Genomic DNA, 17064 nt, shown 5'->3' with positions numbered 1-17064 from the left:
TAAAAGCTTGTTCAACACTTTTTATTATATAAATAATTATAATAATTGCATCCCTATAAAGTCATAATATAATTGTATTTTCTCTCTTTAATGTACCATTTCATATTTTATTAATCAATTTTGTTTACTCTATTTTATGTTCATTAATTTAATCAGTATGTTTAATTTTAATTAATTGTATTTTATTCTTCACATTTTATCTTATATTCAAAACATTTTTTTAACGAGTATATATTCTTTTCTATTCATTTATCTAATTGTATTTTATATTTTACATTAATCTATTTTTTTTTCATTTAATTTTATCGAATCTTTTTAATTTTGTTTACTTTATAATTTATCTTTTTAATTTTATCGATTCTCGCTTTTTCTTTTACATTTTGGTATATTTATCTATATTCTTTTTCCGTTTTATCTTACTTCATTTTACTCTTCACATTTTATTTTCAATTTTAAATTAACTTTCTTTTTTTTCTTCCGTTTTATTCATTCATTTTTATCTACACTATTTTACAACTCTGGTAATAGACTAGATAATTTATAACATTTTAGCACTATTGTTAACTTATTTGTATTTATACTTTATATACATTAATTATTATATGCAATATTTATAATGTCATTTATTTATTCTGTTTATGCTATATTGCACTTTTTTTTAACTTATTAATATTTATATTTATACTTATTATATATACATCTTTCTGCTGTGTTTTTTAACGGTTGCCAAGCAAAAATTTCGTTGCCAGTTTCACTGCTGTGTTTTCTGTGCAATGACAATAAAAGAAAATCTAAAATCTAAAGACGTTTCTGTTTTTTGATAACAAAAGTTGATAACAGTGACTGGGGCCGCATCAGATCTGCTAAAGGGCTGCATATGTTCCATGGGCCACGATTTGGAATGTGAGATAGATTCTAGACTCTAAAGCAGCTGTTTGAAGATAATCAGTTTGATTCAGATGAGAAGAAGCATCTTTTATACTTTTTTTTATATATATATATATGAAAAGGTTGAATATCATATATATGTACTGTATATCTATTTCGAGATGTAGTGTTGGAGAGCCATTTATTTCACGGGTCGGTTCTGTTCTGCTCTCCTCAGGTGGTGTCGTCGCCGGCGCCTCAGGAAAACGAAGCCGCCGTTTCATCTGCGAACAATGAAGATTCAAACTCTGAGGATGAGGAGAACAGAATTCATTACGTGCTGCAGGAGAGCAGTGGATACATGGAGCCTTCGCTTCACCTCCTGGCGATCGCTCACACGCTCATCTCCTTCTGCTGCATAATCGGCTACTACTGCCTGAAGGTGCCTGTCTCATTGATTGTTAATGTCTGGACTAGAGTTGCAACTCGCCATGTAGGCTCATTCCCAACATGTGTTTGATTGACAGGTTCCACTGGTGATCTTCAAGAGAGAGAAGGAAACAGCTCGCCGGCTGGAGTTCGATGGTTTGTACGTGACGCGGCAGCCGCACGACGAGGACATCAAAGGCCAGTGGGATCGACTGGTCATAAACACTCAGTAAGATTCGCAGTCGAATCAATCAATCACACGACGTTCTTTATTGATGATTTATCAGATGAATGAAAAGTGAAAAGATTAACAGTTTGTGTTGTGTGTGTGAAACATCCTACCAAAAATGACAAATTACAGATAAACACAATTAAAAGTGTTAATTGATTATCTGGGAATAAATGAGAAAAATCCAACACAAATAAGCATTTAAATTAATTAAATGGAGATAAATATCTGCAATTTTATCTCCATGTTTATTTCCGACTGGTAAACAGCAGACACTAGAGAGAAAATAACGGCAGACATTTTGTCAACTTGTTGACGTTTGTGTTTGCTCGTGTTTTATGAATTGTTTATCTTGTTTAATGTAAAGGACATTAATGAATGAGCAGCTCTTAGAACATGTGTCACTCTTTCACTCTCATTCCACATTTCAGGTCATTTCCCAGCAATTACTGGGACAAGTTTGTGAAGAGAAAGGTATGTCGTTTACTTGTGTATGTGTTGGTGTGTTTGTGTGCGGCATTTCTAACAGATTTCTAATAAAGCGAGTATAACGTAATGAAGCGTTCAATAGTCGATGTAATTATTTCTTCTCGTGCCTCCAGAGAGGAACCCTTTAGGCTTTCTTAGTCGGGTTTATCATGTGCAACAATGGAGGGTTTAATTATTCCCTCGCAGGTAAAGTGTTTTTATCAAGACAGTCTTTCATTAAAATGATAAACACAAGATCTGATGTGTTGCCAATAAACATTGTAACAACACAGAAGCAAAATAAACCTTTTTAATGTTCCATCCATTTTCCTTTTGTAGCTTTAACTTCGCATTGAACTAAGGCTGCCATAAACACATGTCTTCAAAAAGAAACTTCGATGTATTCAACCATCCTGGAGGCCACTTAGAGGACTTAAGAGCAATGAAACTTAACTTGATATCAAGTATCTCTGGAAATGTTGTATTAAAGATGTGTTAAGAAATAAAATGTGTATTTTAACATACTAGTGGCTTAAGTAGTTAGAGCCACCGACTTGAACGTGTGGTTATATGAAAAAATAAAATAAGGAAAGCAATAAACAAAACTTTCTGGTAAGTAAGGCTCTGTATTGCTTTTGTTGTTTTCTTGCGGCATAAAAAAAAAGAAAAATTCCTTGAGTTGAGCTACAGCAAGACCCGCCTTCTTCCCTTGGGTTGCTCCCTGTGATTGGTCCAGCAGAAGCCTTCAAGCAGCAGGTCTCTGATTGGCTGTCTTCGTGTCAGAGATCTAACTGCACATATGTTAAATGAGCGAGACTTGTGATGCAAGCAGACAAATGTTAAGCGTGTGCATAAGACATGTGGAGCGAGAAGCAGTGAAGTTGAGCGTGCGCGTATGACAAGTTGAGCGAGGAGCTTTGTGATTTGAGCACAAAAAAGATCGGTCGCAGAGATCTAAATCCATAGTGGCTGAAACAGAAAATAGAAAACGATACAAAGATATGTATAACTAACTTATTTCAATTGAATTTTTTTAAGCACATAAAGATACATATTGATACTGTGACCAATAAAGATGTTAGTGTTTAAAATAAGATAAGGAACAGCAATAATGGACATCAACAATTTTCACAGACTTCCAATTACAGTAAAACTAAAGTGGAAGGAATACATTTTTGGACTGCCTCTTATTGACAGTTATGTGATCCTATATTTTTAAGTTCACTTGAGTGAGTTGTTTCTCTCATGGCCCTAACAGTCCAAGAGAGATACTCTTGGACCCAAAATGACGTTAACTGTTCTGTGTCTGGACTAAAATGATTTTTACTTTTAGTCTAACTTGTCCAGAAATGCCGAAAACGTTGTGTGCTAAGTTTCCTCTTATAATACCTTAAATAGAACAATGTTCTCGTCTCATTCAAAGGAAGGTTTTAAACTAAACAAGAATTCATGAGCTTGAATATTAAACAAAGTTACAGCCTTTAGAAAGTCTCAAGTCCACCAAAGTTTGTGTCCTTTTTTTTAGCTGATTGTTGCTCTCTTCAGCCTCATTTTTCAGATTCTGTCGCAATCTGCCAAAAATGATGCTAAAACCATTTTACAGGGAAGCATGTCAGAGGAACAGTAAAAATGTTAAAGTATTTTTTATGGACTTTGCATTTTTGTATTGCAAATATTTATTGGTTTTGGATATTATAAAAATACTAGGGCATCACCGGGGGCTAGTCATAAAATATGTTCAACCCGCGACCAAGATTTTGGCCCCTGATTGAGTTTGAGACCTAGAGAGTCCTGCTGTGTAACAAAATGTCTTGAAAAGGATCTTGTACACCAGACCAGGTCAAGAAAATGGGGAAGAAGTCCCCCTTCAAATGTGTCCAATTAAGATTGTTTTAAAAGCATGTTTATTATATTCTCCATTTTTTCGGGAGCAGAAGACCCCTATACATTAAAAAAAATCAAGTTTCAATGAAATCTATTTGATATGCAATAACTATTAAATAATAATTATTTCCATATTTCCAGCTCCTTTCTTCAATTGTAATACACATAATTAACCTGTACTTGGTACTTTTTTGTCCACCTCGGTTTCTCCAGTCCTTTTGTGTGTTTTTGAGATAAGATTTTTTTGGGGGATTTCAGATTATGAGCATAAACAGGCTTTAAATGAAGCCTTGTCTTCAGTTCCTGTGGTGTAACGCTTGTTTTTCTTGTTCAGGTGATGGATAAATATGGAGAGTTTTACGGTCATGAAAAGATCAGTGAACTTCTGGGTCTGGATCAAGCTGCCTTAGACTTCAGTGGGGAAAAGCAGGAGAGGAACAAATTCAAGAGTGAAGCAGCGTGGAGTTCTTTGTGAGTCGAAAATGTCTCCTTTCATGTCCATCATGTCATTTTGCACTTTTCATGGAAGCTCTTTTACGATAACAAAGAAGCTACTTTGCCACCAAGTGCATTATTTTTTGAGGTTATAACTCTCATTTATTCAACAAGTTGGACAAAGGAAGAGAACATTATGTTGTACTTGAGGAAGAACAAGTCGACCTGATATGTAACCATGTAACAAATGCAGGTTACAACAAGGGTTTGCTATTTATGCTCCATGATTTCAACTGTACTCTGTACTTGTGTAACTATTATTCTATTTTTCAGATTCAGTTCAGTTGACCTGAAGTACCACGTCTGGAAGCTTGGAGTTGTGTTCACAGACAACGTAAGTTTTTCTCTTGGTTTTCAGTGTATATCTTTAATGAGCAGCTGTGCGTTATGGGTAAATTATACCAGCTCTTAGCTCATTTGCTCTGCATTGTCAACATTTTCACTGTAATTTTAAAATATGTTTCATCTTTCTGGGATTGCAGTCATTTCTCTTCCTGGCCTGGTACATGGTCATGTCAGTTCTGGGCCACTACAACAACTTCTTCTTCGCCGTCCACCTTCTAGATATTGCCATGTGTATTAAAACTCTCCGGACGATTCTTTCTTCAGTGACGCACAACGGAAAACAGGTTTGTGTAGTTGGAGTGAGTGAGGAATATGTCATGAACATGGACTCTTGTTGATAATTGACACTAGGAGTTTGTATTGTCAAGGATGTGTTGATACGAGACAGTGACAACGTTACGATACATTGTGATATTTTTTGGTAATGTAATAACAAGGACATATCTTTGTAGTATTGTCGAGTACTTGACTCTGGTGTTGCAGAATTTACAGAAAACATGACTCTTGATGAAGTCGTAACTGTTTTAATTGGTTTTGAAACCAAAATATGTCCAAACATCACCTTTAAACGCTGCTGGAAACCACTGTATCCTCTCGTTCTCAGTCACCGCCAGATTACAGCTAGATGACTGCTGCCATCTCAATTTTAATTTTAATTGCAAAACAAAAATATACAAACTCTGTGTAAATAGTTGCAAGTAAATTGTAATTAAACATTTGTAATTATTTAATTTTCTTTAGAAAATATCTTTATTATCAATGTTAACTATGTTAGCAATGCTAAATTCCACTTTATCCAGGGCAGGGATGTCCAAACACCCTAAAAGAGAGCCACGTTTGATGACATAAAACCAGCCAGGGGCCAAATGTAAACAGGCATTATTACTTGTGTTGAAGTGGAGGAGTATATAGACACTTTATATTTTGAACCTCAGAATAAAACATACGCTACAAGATTGACTGAATGGAACAAAACATAATTTTTTAGGAATTAGTAAAGTGAAGCCAGCAGCTTTACTAACTGTTTTCGTTTGACTTATTATCTATATCCTAAAAGCTTGAAAAATGTATTTATTTTACATTCTGTGGTGAAATAATAACGTTTATATTGGAGACTGATGGCCCAAAAATATCTTCTCAATGGCCACAAATGCCCCCAAGGCCACACTTTGGACACACCTTATTTAGGATATTGTTTTTTCAAACTCGGCATAAACGCAAATGTGCAACAAAAACACTATTATGTTATTGTGACATGTTAGGTGACAACAGCAACAAGTGACAACTTTGAGTTTATCCATTTTTGCCAAGGTTGTTCTTTAAGGTGTTTTCAGAAATAGATTTTAATTTAATGCAAAGAAATTGCTGATTGTGGAAAAAGGAATTGATAAATACATTTAGGCTGTGATCCAGATTACATTCTAAATCCTAAAGCATCTCACCATAGTGAGAGAGCAAGGAGTTCTGTGCTTTCTGAGTGTGTCTCCATTTAAAAAAAAAAATCTTTTGGAACAGATGTTTCTACATCAAATATGATTTTAGAAACAGAAATTACAACTCCTTGTGTGTTGCAGCTGCTCCTGACCGTGGGTCTGCTGGCGGTGGTGGTTTATCTCTACACTGTGGTCGCCTTCAACTTCTTCCGCAAGTTCTACAACAAGAGTGACTCCAATGAAGTCCAAGACATGAAGTGCAACGACATGCTCACCGTGAGTCAGACACGTGGTCGGACTTGATCTCCTCCACCCTCACTTGTTTGTCTATCAAAATCCCCACTCACTATTCTGATGTGGATTTGACTGTCACTCACACAAGCCGCTGTTAGTGTGTGAATAAATCTGCTTCCTTATGAGCGACGAGGACACATTGAATCCTCTGTCACGCTCACTGTGTTTCTGCTCCACTTTGAGCAGTTCAGCTTCAGCGATGTTCGACTCCTGTTGTCTGCCATGTTGTCCTCCTGCCAACACGCTCCACGCCAGAGCAGAAGACATTTGTTTTCCTTAAAAAGGAGAAACCATGCATACATCCAAAAACAGACATGTTTTTATAACTCCTCTTTTTCTGTCATTTATACTTGCTCTCAAAATAAACAAGTAATTATTTTGTACAGCCTACTGATGGTTGTCCTATAAAGATGTCGGTGATTAAGATAAGATAAGGAGCTGTGGTGATGGATGTAAACAATAAGAGTAAAAATGACGTTGAAAGAAAGAAGTTGGTTTGTTGAAGAAGAACAAACACAGAGATAATTCAGATAAATAAAGCCTCAACAAGTTAATAGACAGTATTAAAATCATTCTTCCTGTTTGTTGAATATACATTTCATTTTATACATTATTTTATACAGTATATATATATATACATATATTTATAAATCAACGTTAACAATAATTAATGTGTAAAATCCTCTCTTTCCAGTGTTACATATTCCACATGTACGTGGGGGTGCGTGCAGGCGGTGGAATCGGTGATGAAATCGATGACCCTGCCGGGGACGAGTTTGAAGTCGAACGCATCGTCTTTGACATCACCTTCTTCTTTTTTGTCATCGTCATCCTTTTGGCCATTATCCAAGGTGAGTCCGTTTTCTTTTTTTTTTTAGGAAAGAAGGTAGTTCAAGGTCGTGTTGCGGCTCACCTTTCTACATAACCCCTAAAGTGATATGTAAAAAAAATACTATCTAGTGAAAAGATACTAAGAAGAGAAGGTTTTACACACTAATTAGTTTTAAAGTCGATTTTATATATTTAAACTGTATAAAATAGATACTATCTAGTGCTCACTAGATACTATTTGGCATGTTAAAGACATAGAGTGGTGAGGTGCAGGGCGTTTTAGAGAAGATATTATGGCTATTGAGTTAATGACAGTGTGATAGAATTCATTCATGAACATTTGCTGAAGTCTGGACAACTACACAGATACAGATGGACTCACAGACAATGTGAAAACGATCAATGGTTGCATTGATGGATTCTCACCAAAATAATATGGATGAACGCCTATAACAAACAAACAATCACCCTAAACTAATCGGAGGCTACTACATGGAAGCAGTTGAAAGAAATAGTGTACAATGAATACCATTGTGAAAGACTGTCAGATATTACTGCATATACTGTAGCAAATTGTGCTGTTTGCTACTTTTGATTTAATACTTCATTTGACGGTTTTATCATTACTGACTTTTTTTTTTCGGTTGGGTGTTTTGACTTATAATGATGCAAGTTTTTGAAATATGTGAATTATCTGTAGTTGATAGTCCTGCTGAACTACTGGATTCTGGAGGTGCAGTAATTAATTACAGACTTGGGTTGCATTCCTGTTGAGCAATTTTAAAGCAGAATAATAAATGAATGTTTATGTTTGTTCTTCCATCTTCACATAAACATTGCTCAAGTTATTGGGCCATATACATTAGGGCTTCTTTCTTTTCATTTTGTATCTGGAGAATTATGTGTGAACATGTGTCAAGGATTTGAAACGTGTTGTCTTGAATACAAACTCAATAGAACAATGTGGGTCTTACATCTGGAAGCGGCGAGTTAGCTTGTCCTGAATTTGATTCAGTGTCTGCCTCTGACACATTATTCCTAATGCTTATTATTGCACATATTAAATTGATTTTATATTACGTTAGGTGTGAGGTAGAACATATTCAGTAGTAGATATTGGGACAGAAAAAGTGAATAGGAAAGAGAAAGAGAGATTTAAGTGGAGAGAGATCATGTGTGAGTAAGAGACTGAAGGAGAACAACATGGCATTTGTCAATTAATGATACTCATTTGATGCCTAATAATAATTAGAACATATTTGGTTTCAATTTCTATGAAGGTCTCCTGCATAATGTGTTACAAACACATTCACAAGACATTATTGCAATAAAAGGCTTCCAAGAGGTTCAAAAGCGGTTTCATTGTAAGTGCCTTAAGCCCCCAACACGGCGGAGAGAAGGGTTTTCTAGCCTAGTAAAAATGGCTTCTTTCACTCCTCTCTCAAACTATCTTTCCTCTCTGGCCAGTACCTGTACATTGCTGTCATCAAAGTAGTGTCTTGTGTCCTTTAGGTGCAGATGGACAGCAGAGTCCTGGGCTGAGGAGGTGGCTTTCCTGTGTTGAGCCATATGCATTTTTGTTTTTGAGCTGGCGATATTCACCTTTCTCAAAATGCAGCCAGCCCATCTCGCCGAGTGTCTTTCACTGCTCTCTTGTTGCCCATTTGGGCCCCTGTTTTATCGGCATCCAGGACAACACCAGCATTTTTCATTCTTTTGGCCTTCAAGCCGTCTTCTCAGATGCTCGATCAATCCATATCTCTCAAAATATTGAGCCAACTCGTCAGCCGTCATGACATTGATGACGTTGACGTCCACCTACCATCAATATGAACATGCTTAAATTACAACAAAGATCGTCCAACTGATGACCTTACATTGTAATGCACATACTTTACCTTGTCACTCTTAAGTCGTGCAATAGTTTCAGGTATGTTCCTTGATTTAAGTAAGAACTCGATCTTCTGAGAGTCGTCACATTCTCTCCTGCTTTCTAGTGCGCACTAGATAGTTTATGTGCGCACTACACACTATCTAGTGCAATAGGCGCTTTACAAATAGAAATGATCTACAAAATACTAACTTCTAAGTATGCAAGGTTTCGTTTAAGTACTCCACAAGGCTTCTTAGTTTTTATCGACGAAGCTTCTTAGTATTACTCCACAAGGTTTCTTTTATTCTTTTTTTTTCTTACTGAGCTCTCGTCAGACACTTCTTTAAACTCCTCCAGAGACTCTCAGACTTAATCAAAGTCATGTAAATGTATTCACTGGACTGAATGAATTTTTCATGTGGATTCGGAAGAAGAGCTTCGTCTGCGTCCCTCTAAATCTCAGGTGTTGACAGACACATGTCACATATTCAAGTCCAAGCTTCAACATCTGCTTAACCAGATTTCAACTTTGACTCTTGTTTGCAGGTTTGATCATTGATTCTTTTGGGGAGCTTCGTGACCAGCAGGAGCAGGTGAAGGAGGACATGGAGGTGAGTTTGTTCTCTTTGTATCAGCGCACCTTTGAACTTGTTTACTTCCTGTTTACGTTTTAAAAATTGCTGAGTCAGCAAATCTTAAGGGAGAATTATTAGGTCACCTTTTATCTTTTAAATAGCGCTCAACATTTACTACAGGATTATTCAAATGAAATAACCAAAATTTTCATATTTTATTCGCCAGTGTTGTGTTTACCCAAACATGAACCATTAGAAACAAACTCACCTGCAGCACAAAGACTCACCTGTGAACTTCCTCGACTCCAGCAGCTCATTAACTCAGATATTTTGGAAGCGGATCCTGTTTTTAGATGCCTGGAAGGCAGCGAGCGACTTAACGAGAAATGGGAATAAGCGGCTCCATGAATCACACTGTAGACATTTAAAAACTGAAAAATACAAACATACATTCAGTTTTACACAGAATTAGTCACGAAACTACATTTTTTTTCTTTCAAAAACACATTACATCTTGATTGTGTTTTAAAAATGTGTTACTAAAATTTTTTGTGGTATTTGTGAAGCTACAAATTGGTAAAATTTGACTAAACATTTATTCTGTTCAGATTACAGTAGTTGTGTCTCTATTTGCCTGAACATGCTTTTGTTATTGCATCTTCTATTTAGTATTTGACTCAGACCCTGATAGTTGATCTACAATCGCAAATGTCATTCTTAAGACTTGATAGTAAAGAGATGTAAAATAAAATACTTTGATTTTCCTTAAATCTCGTATTTGCCGCATATTTTGTTTGTGACAATGTAAAAATTAAGTTTATGTTAATTGGTAAAATGACCAACTTAACACAAAATTAAATTTTTCTCCAGTGTGACTCTCTAGAATTATAGAACATTGAAGTATAATAAATATTACAGGCTACTTTATTTCTTCTTTCGCTTATTATGTGCACATCTTGTTGCTCATTAACTTGATTGGACGAACAAAATTAATGAGTTTATTTTTTTACTAATATTAAAAAAAAGTAATTACTTGCAGCCAAAAACTTCTAAGAAGCTTTTTTTGTAAATATATATAATTGTCTCATGGTTTGCTTTAACAAGACATCAAATGATTTCATCCATTCTTTCCTCTCTTCTGCTGTAGACCAAGTGTTTCATATGTGGAACAGGAAGTGAGTACTTTGACGGCGTCCCTCACGGCTTCGAGACTCACACACTGCAGGAGCACAACTTGGCCAATTATCTGTGAGTCAGATTCCAGATCTGCTGCTTCTTCTAAATACATCCATGCTAATGTGCAGCATGGCATGATTTTGACAAAGTTTGTGTTTGTTTTTCACCAGAACACTTATTGACTTTAACATCAGCTTATTTACACTTTCTTATGCATCGTCCAAGAAACATTTTCTCCTCTTTGATGAACATTCATGTTGACATTCAGGTCCTTAAAACCGGGGACTTAAACAGAAGGACTTTCTTTTCCTCTTTTATGGTTAAGATTTATCGTCAGTTTAAGCAATTATTTTCAAATTAAATGTTTTGTTTTTAGAAATGTGTTTCATTTCAACTATATAATCAAAGATGTAGTCTCTGGCTCTTCTCACACTCAAGAAAACACACATATCAAATGGAGGGCCACAGAAAAATATGGCATATCATGATTTTCACATTAGCTGTGTTCTTAGGAGGATAGATAGAGAGGACGCTGACGCGAGTTACCTGCCGCTTCTCCACTTTCCATTCTGGAGAAAAAAAAAACTCTTCTCCCAAAAACCAAAATATACATTTTTGAACTGCCTCTTCTAAAACGCTCCTACCTTGCGGTGGTTCTGCATGACTTCTACCTTAATCGATGATACCTTTGTTGCCCTCCGCTGTGGTGTCGACTGCTCCGGACAGTCTGACAACTTTGCTGCTGCTTTTCGTCGTCTGTCTGCTGTCCACTAAGTCACTGTCTTCGAACAGCCATGATTCACTATCCAGCAATGACATTCCGGTTCACATCTTCCCAGCTCCTCAACCCCCGCTCACCTCCATCCTCGGACACTTTGAAGTTCGTGAAACACCTTTGTCTCCTCTGACATCCCCCATACATCCATCGTGGCTCCAGCCACAGATTCATCATCCTCAATTCCACTTCTGAAAACGGATTTCTCACGCTTTGTTCCGAGCACAGCACACACTGTCCTGGACACTGGTACATCAAAAACGTCCGTACAGGTCATCCTTGCAACGGTCACGTGACACACTTTAACCTCCTCCTGGTCTCTACTACAAAAGCCCCTCAAAACACCTGGTATATCAACCAGAAAGCATACTTCTGCACATATTCATACTGGACAATAAACTGGATTTATTCGGTCTCACCGAAACCTGGCACAAACCGTCTGTATATGTCACACTCAATCAAACACCACCTGGATACATCTCTTTGGACTACCCCCGCCCTGACTGTATGGGGGCCAGGATCGCACTCATCTACCATAACATACTCAATATCAACACTCCGACTTAAAAATGTGCTGTCGACTTCCTGTCCTGACATGTCAACTCACCCACGTGTTCCCATGGACACATCTTTGACCTTTGTCTGGTCCTCAGCTCCACTCTCTGTCCACAACCTCACACTATCTGACCTCACAATATTCGAGCACTGATCCATCACCATGGATAAAGTCACCCCAACTCCAACTCCCAGTGAGACCCGGACAGTAACCTTCCCTAACCTCAAATAACTCATCCCCTCCTCATTCTCTCCCTTCATATCTAAATCATTATTACAACGAGTACCTATTCTCTTGTCTAGACCAACTTTCTCCCCTCAAAACCCAAACCGTCTCCTTCTCCAACCCCGTACCATGGTTCACTATGGTTAACACAGAGACCTAGAATGACTCTTCAACATCACCTCCACATTTACTATCAAGAAACGCAATAATTACCTGTAATTTTTTCACTCAAAAACTGATACCATCCACACCACACTCATTTCTTATGTCAACAAAAAAAAATGCCCTCAACATGACCACACATAATCCTTCTTTGCTCCCATATCTCCCACAGACACCACTAAACTTGTCTCAGATATTAAGTTAACATTCTGCCACCTCGACCCCATCCCAGCGCCATACCTCAACACCACCAGTTCTGGCACTGCTCCCCCCACCCTTAAACTAGCCACCATCGGTGTCTAAAACTCCTCCAACAATCTAAGCCTATAGCAGCCTGGAAAAAATAAAAAGGGCTGATTCAGAGCCCGAGTCAGTAATAACTAAAGGCTTTATGGAAAAGTAAGGTTTTAAGATTGTTTTTAAACATAGAGAGGGTGTCTGCCCTCTGGACTGAAGCGGGTAGTTGGTTCCACAGCAGAGGGGCTTGAAAACTGAAGGCCCTGGCTCCAAATCTACATTTAGCGATTTGTGGTATAACTAATAGATCAGTGTAAAGCTTTATAGGTTAAAAGAAGGATTTTAAATTGTATTCTAAATTCTACTGGAAGCCAGTGTAAAGAAGACAGCACAGGGGAAATGTGTTCGCGCCTCTTAGTCAGGACACGAGCTGCAGAGTTCTGAGAGACTTCTTAGAACATCCCGACAGAAGAGAGTTACAATAGTCCAGGCTGGAGGTTACAAAAACTTGGATGAGTTTCTCAGCAGCATCCAAAGGAAGGAAGTGCCTGATTTTTGAAATGTTACAAAGGTGGAAGTACACAGTACCCTCCCTATCTCCAAGGTTAGGTGATTGGCTCGCTATCATGGACTTTATTTCCACTGCTACCATCACAAACTGCCTTTCCGACATAAAACCTGGATGAACCATCATTTCTGAAAACACAACAGCAACAAAACTGAACTCCTCCTCACAGGACCCTAACTCAGTCACTCCCTCCGCCTCCTTATGCAATATTGGCATTATCCTCAACTCCCCCTCTCATTCAAACCTTACATAAACCATATAATCAAAACTTCATTTTTTCACCGCCGCAATATTGTCTCCGTCCCTCGCTTTCACAATCCACTGCTTAAATCCTCAACCACACCTTCATTACCTCTCCAGTGACTCTGGCTTCCTATAACACTTCGCATACAATACAAGTTCTCCTCATCACCCCACATATCTCACTGACCTCCTCCACCTCCACAGACCAACCCGTCGCTTCAGATCCACTGATGCCAACCTGCTCACTTCCCTGAGGAAAAAGCACTGAACCAATCCAAAAGATTTTGGATGTTCAAATCTAGTGTTACTCAGAGAGTCACCTTAGTATTACTCAGAGAGACACTGTAGTATTACTCAGAGATACACTGTAGTATTACTCAGAGAGTCACCTTAGTATTACTCAGAGAGTCACCTTAGTATTACTCAGAGTCACCTTAGTATTACTCAGAGAGTCACCTTAGTATTACTCAGAGAGTCACTGTAGTATTACTCAGAGAGACACTGTAGTATTACTCAGAGAGTCACCGTAGTATTATTCAGAGAGACACTGTAGTATTAATCAGAGAGACACTGTAGTATTACTCAGAGAGACACTGTAGTATTACACTGCGAGTCACCCTAGTACCGCAAGACAGTTTAGTATTATTCAGAGTCATCGTAGTATCACTCCCTGAGTCACTTACTCAGAGAGTTAATGTAGTATTACTCCAAAAGGCTCCTGAATTTGGAGTTTTTCGGAGTAATACTATGAAATTACACTACAGTATATTCATTTTGTACTTTAGGAAAGTTTTCATCCCTATGAAGGAAAATACACATATAAGTCTGAAAAAAATTGTTGTATTTGTCGTATCATTTTAGAATTGTTGCATGTTAGTGTTGAGTAATGAAAGTGGAGGAAAGAACAAAAAAATGTAAATATATTATTATTTTTTCAATTATTGTTTGTCCATATATAGGATTAACATTGTTTCTTTAAAGAAGCCAATAATAGAAACAGAGTGTCTGTGTCACATGCTTGCATGCAGCACATGCATGTAACTTCAATGTTGTTCCAAATAAACATGTTGTTTGAAACAGTTGTTGACCAACCAGGAATTTAAACCACTTTTTCTTTCCAGATTCTTTCTGATGTACCTCATTAACAAGGATGAAACTGAACACACTGGCCAGGTACACTATCTGATTTTTTATTAATCTTTCATTTCAAAATATTTACATGAATCTGTTTTTATTGTTTCTGCTCATAGATCTTCCTTTTTATGACGCTCTATAAACTAATTTAAGTTGAAGATGCATCAGTGTGTCAGAATAATCAAACAGCAGTTTTAAAATGTAAAAGTATCCTCGGTAATAAAACACTAATATCAATAATTATAATGGTTTCGATCTGGGTACTAACTTTGCATAAGATCTACAGTCTTTAGCGGGATTTCCCTTCCCGGTCACATAATCATTCCCGGCGTTCCCGTCTTGATCTCAGCGCGAAAGAAAGATATTGATCTGAGTCCGGAGGGTCGGACGATGAAAAACGAGAACGTGTTTATCTTCAATTCTGGTCCAGTGAAGATGTATTACTCCTCTGTTCATTTGATTAGGAATCCTTTGTGTGGAAAATGTACCAGGAGCGATGCTGGGAATTCTTTCCTGTGGGAGACTGTTTCCGTAAGCAATATGAAGATCAACTGGGATGAAAGGAAATCTGAGGGATCGAACTCCAATCCTGGATAATGACACACACTTTGCCATTGTTGACATCGGACGCAGCAAATTTGCTTGAATCTGTTGTTGCTCCGTATTGATCCAGGTTTCCTCTGAAGTTTCCCCTCAAGGACCAGTTTGTGATGCTGTTCCACATCAAAGTATTCCCACTTGACCGACACTTTAGTCTGAAGCAACTGTAGACATTTTTGAAAACTTTTTGTTTGGTTTGATGTTCCATCGTCACCAATTTAAGAAAGGACCGTGTTAGTTAAACTTCATCCTTCTTTTGAAATATTCTTGTTTTATTTTTTTTCCTAACGATCCAATCTTATTCAAACCTTCAACCACACGTGTCGAACTAATAGCCATTTGACGTAGCCTGCCGGAGAGTTGGTTAAAAATCCAAATATGATGTTTCTATAAAAAATGAAAAATAAGTTATATGTTGACCTATGATGATGAAAGCGTATACGATCATAGGATCATAGATGATGGACGTCAACAATATCAGTAAAACTGGTGTTTGTTTGGTGAAGGAGATCAAGGACAGCAAGACTTAAGATAAATGAAGCATCAAAGAATGGAAAATAAGATACCAACAATGTGTTTCACTTTGCATGCCTGTGTCAAAGGTTGGAAAAATCAACTAAATTTAAGTTAAAAAAATCAACAGCATTTCTTCAGACTCTCCCCGTCCAAGCCAACTGCAGGTTCAAATCCATCTTGAGACAACCTGCAGATTTACCAGGACTTTGTATTTTCTCTCTTGCTTTACCCTGACACTCTAGTTTCTTCCAACAGTCCAGGAACTCTGGTTTCCTCCCATAGAGAGGACCCCAGTCATAGAAGAGTGTTAAAAAACTGATTATTGATTGAATAAATGTCTCTCTTATTTTCCTCCAGAGAAAAAGTCTTATACTTAAGCAAAGGTGAAGTGCATGAAGGCCCTTCAGAATCAGAATCAGCTTTATTTGCCAGTGATGTAAGAACAAAACAGGAATTTGTTGTGGTGAAGTGGAAAAAGCGAGACAATCTTGAACTAGGTCAGATGAGGAAAGGTCAGGGGCAGGTGGAGAAAGACATCCCTGCTCTGCTCCTGAAGGCTCTTCACCTTCACTTGAGAACAAGAATCACTTACAAACAAGAATCAGTTTTTCTCTAAAGATTTTCCTTCTCAGTGCATCAAACCTGTTGCTCAGTTTTATTTGAAAACCGATCCAGTCGAAACTGAAGGTCTCAGACTGATGCACATGACTTCACCAGAAAGCAAAAATATATGAAGTCATGTTAATTTACTCAAATTGTCTTAAAAAAAAAAATACTAAACACAATTCAACAAAAACATGTAACAGCACATCTGAAGTAATGTATTTGAGCAACAAGACATAACTTTATCATGCACAGAATTTTAACTTCATCCACAGACAGAAGTTAAAATTCATGATTGTTTGGTTTGTCTAACGTCAAACTAATGCAAATACATTATTATATACAGTAAAATATGTATAAATCTCAAAGAGAGATAATGATTTCAGCAAAAAGAAATGGCAGAAAATGCACACATCAATGACGGAGTAGATAAAATATGAGGAACAATCTTGATAATATACAAATTTAATAAAATGTAATCCTAAAAACATTAAAAAACAAATAAAATACAAAAATGCAATACTTAAATACTTTAAAAATAATAAT

General features: G+C 37.1%; 1 protein-coding gene across 1 annotated transcript in view; it reads left to right on the top strand.

The window, feature by feature from the left end:
- LOC148069805 (ryanodine receptor 2-like) overlaps nucleotides 1-16705 on the top strand; it is a 78855-nt gene extending 62150 nt beyond the window's left edge. The window contains exons 84-95 of the mRNA XM_087803305.1: nucleotides 1106-1309; nucleotides 1395-1525; nucleotides 1957-1999; nucleotides 4212-4348; nucleotides 4646-4706; nucleotides 4855-5001; nucleotides 6292-6426; nucleotides 7139-7295; nucleotides 9695-9759; nucleotides 10871-10971; nucleotides 14787-14838; nucleotides 15264-16705. Coding sequence (XP_087659431.1) covers nucleotides 1106-1309; nucleotides 1395-1525; nucleotides 1957-1999; nucleotides 4212-4348; nucleotides 4646-4706; nucleotides 4855-5001; nucleotides 6292-6426; nucleotides 7139-7295; nucleotides 9695-9759; nucleotides 10871-10971; nucleotides 14787-14838; nucleotides 15264-15359 — 1329 coding nt within the window. The 3' untranslated portion in view covers nucleotides 15360-16705. The remainder of the gene's footprint in view (nucleotides 1-1105; nucleotides 1310-1394; nucleotides 1526-1956; nucleotides 2000-4211; nucleotides 4349-4645; nucleotides 4707-4854; nucleotides 5002-6291; nucleotides 6427-7138; nucleotides 7296-9694; nucleotides 9760-10870; nucleotides 10972-14786; nucleotides 14839-15263) is intronic.
- The last annotated feature ends 359 nt before the right edge of the window (nucleotides 16706-17064 follow it).

Source organism: Callionymus lyra, chromosome 11 (assembly GCF_982586985.1).
Source record: "Callionymus lyra chromosome 11, fCalLyr1.hap1.1, whole genome shotgun sequence".
In the NCBI taxonomy this organism is placed as follows: Eukaryota; Metazoa; Chordata; class Actinopteri; order Syngnathiformes; family Callionymidae; genus Callionymus; species Callionymus lyra.
This window is presented reverse-complemented; position numbering and strand designations above follow the sequence as displayed.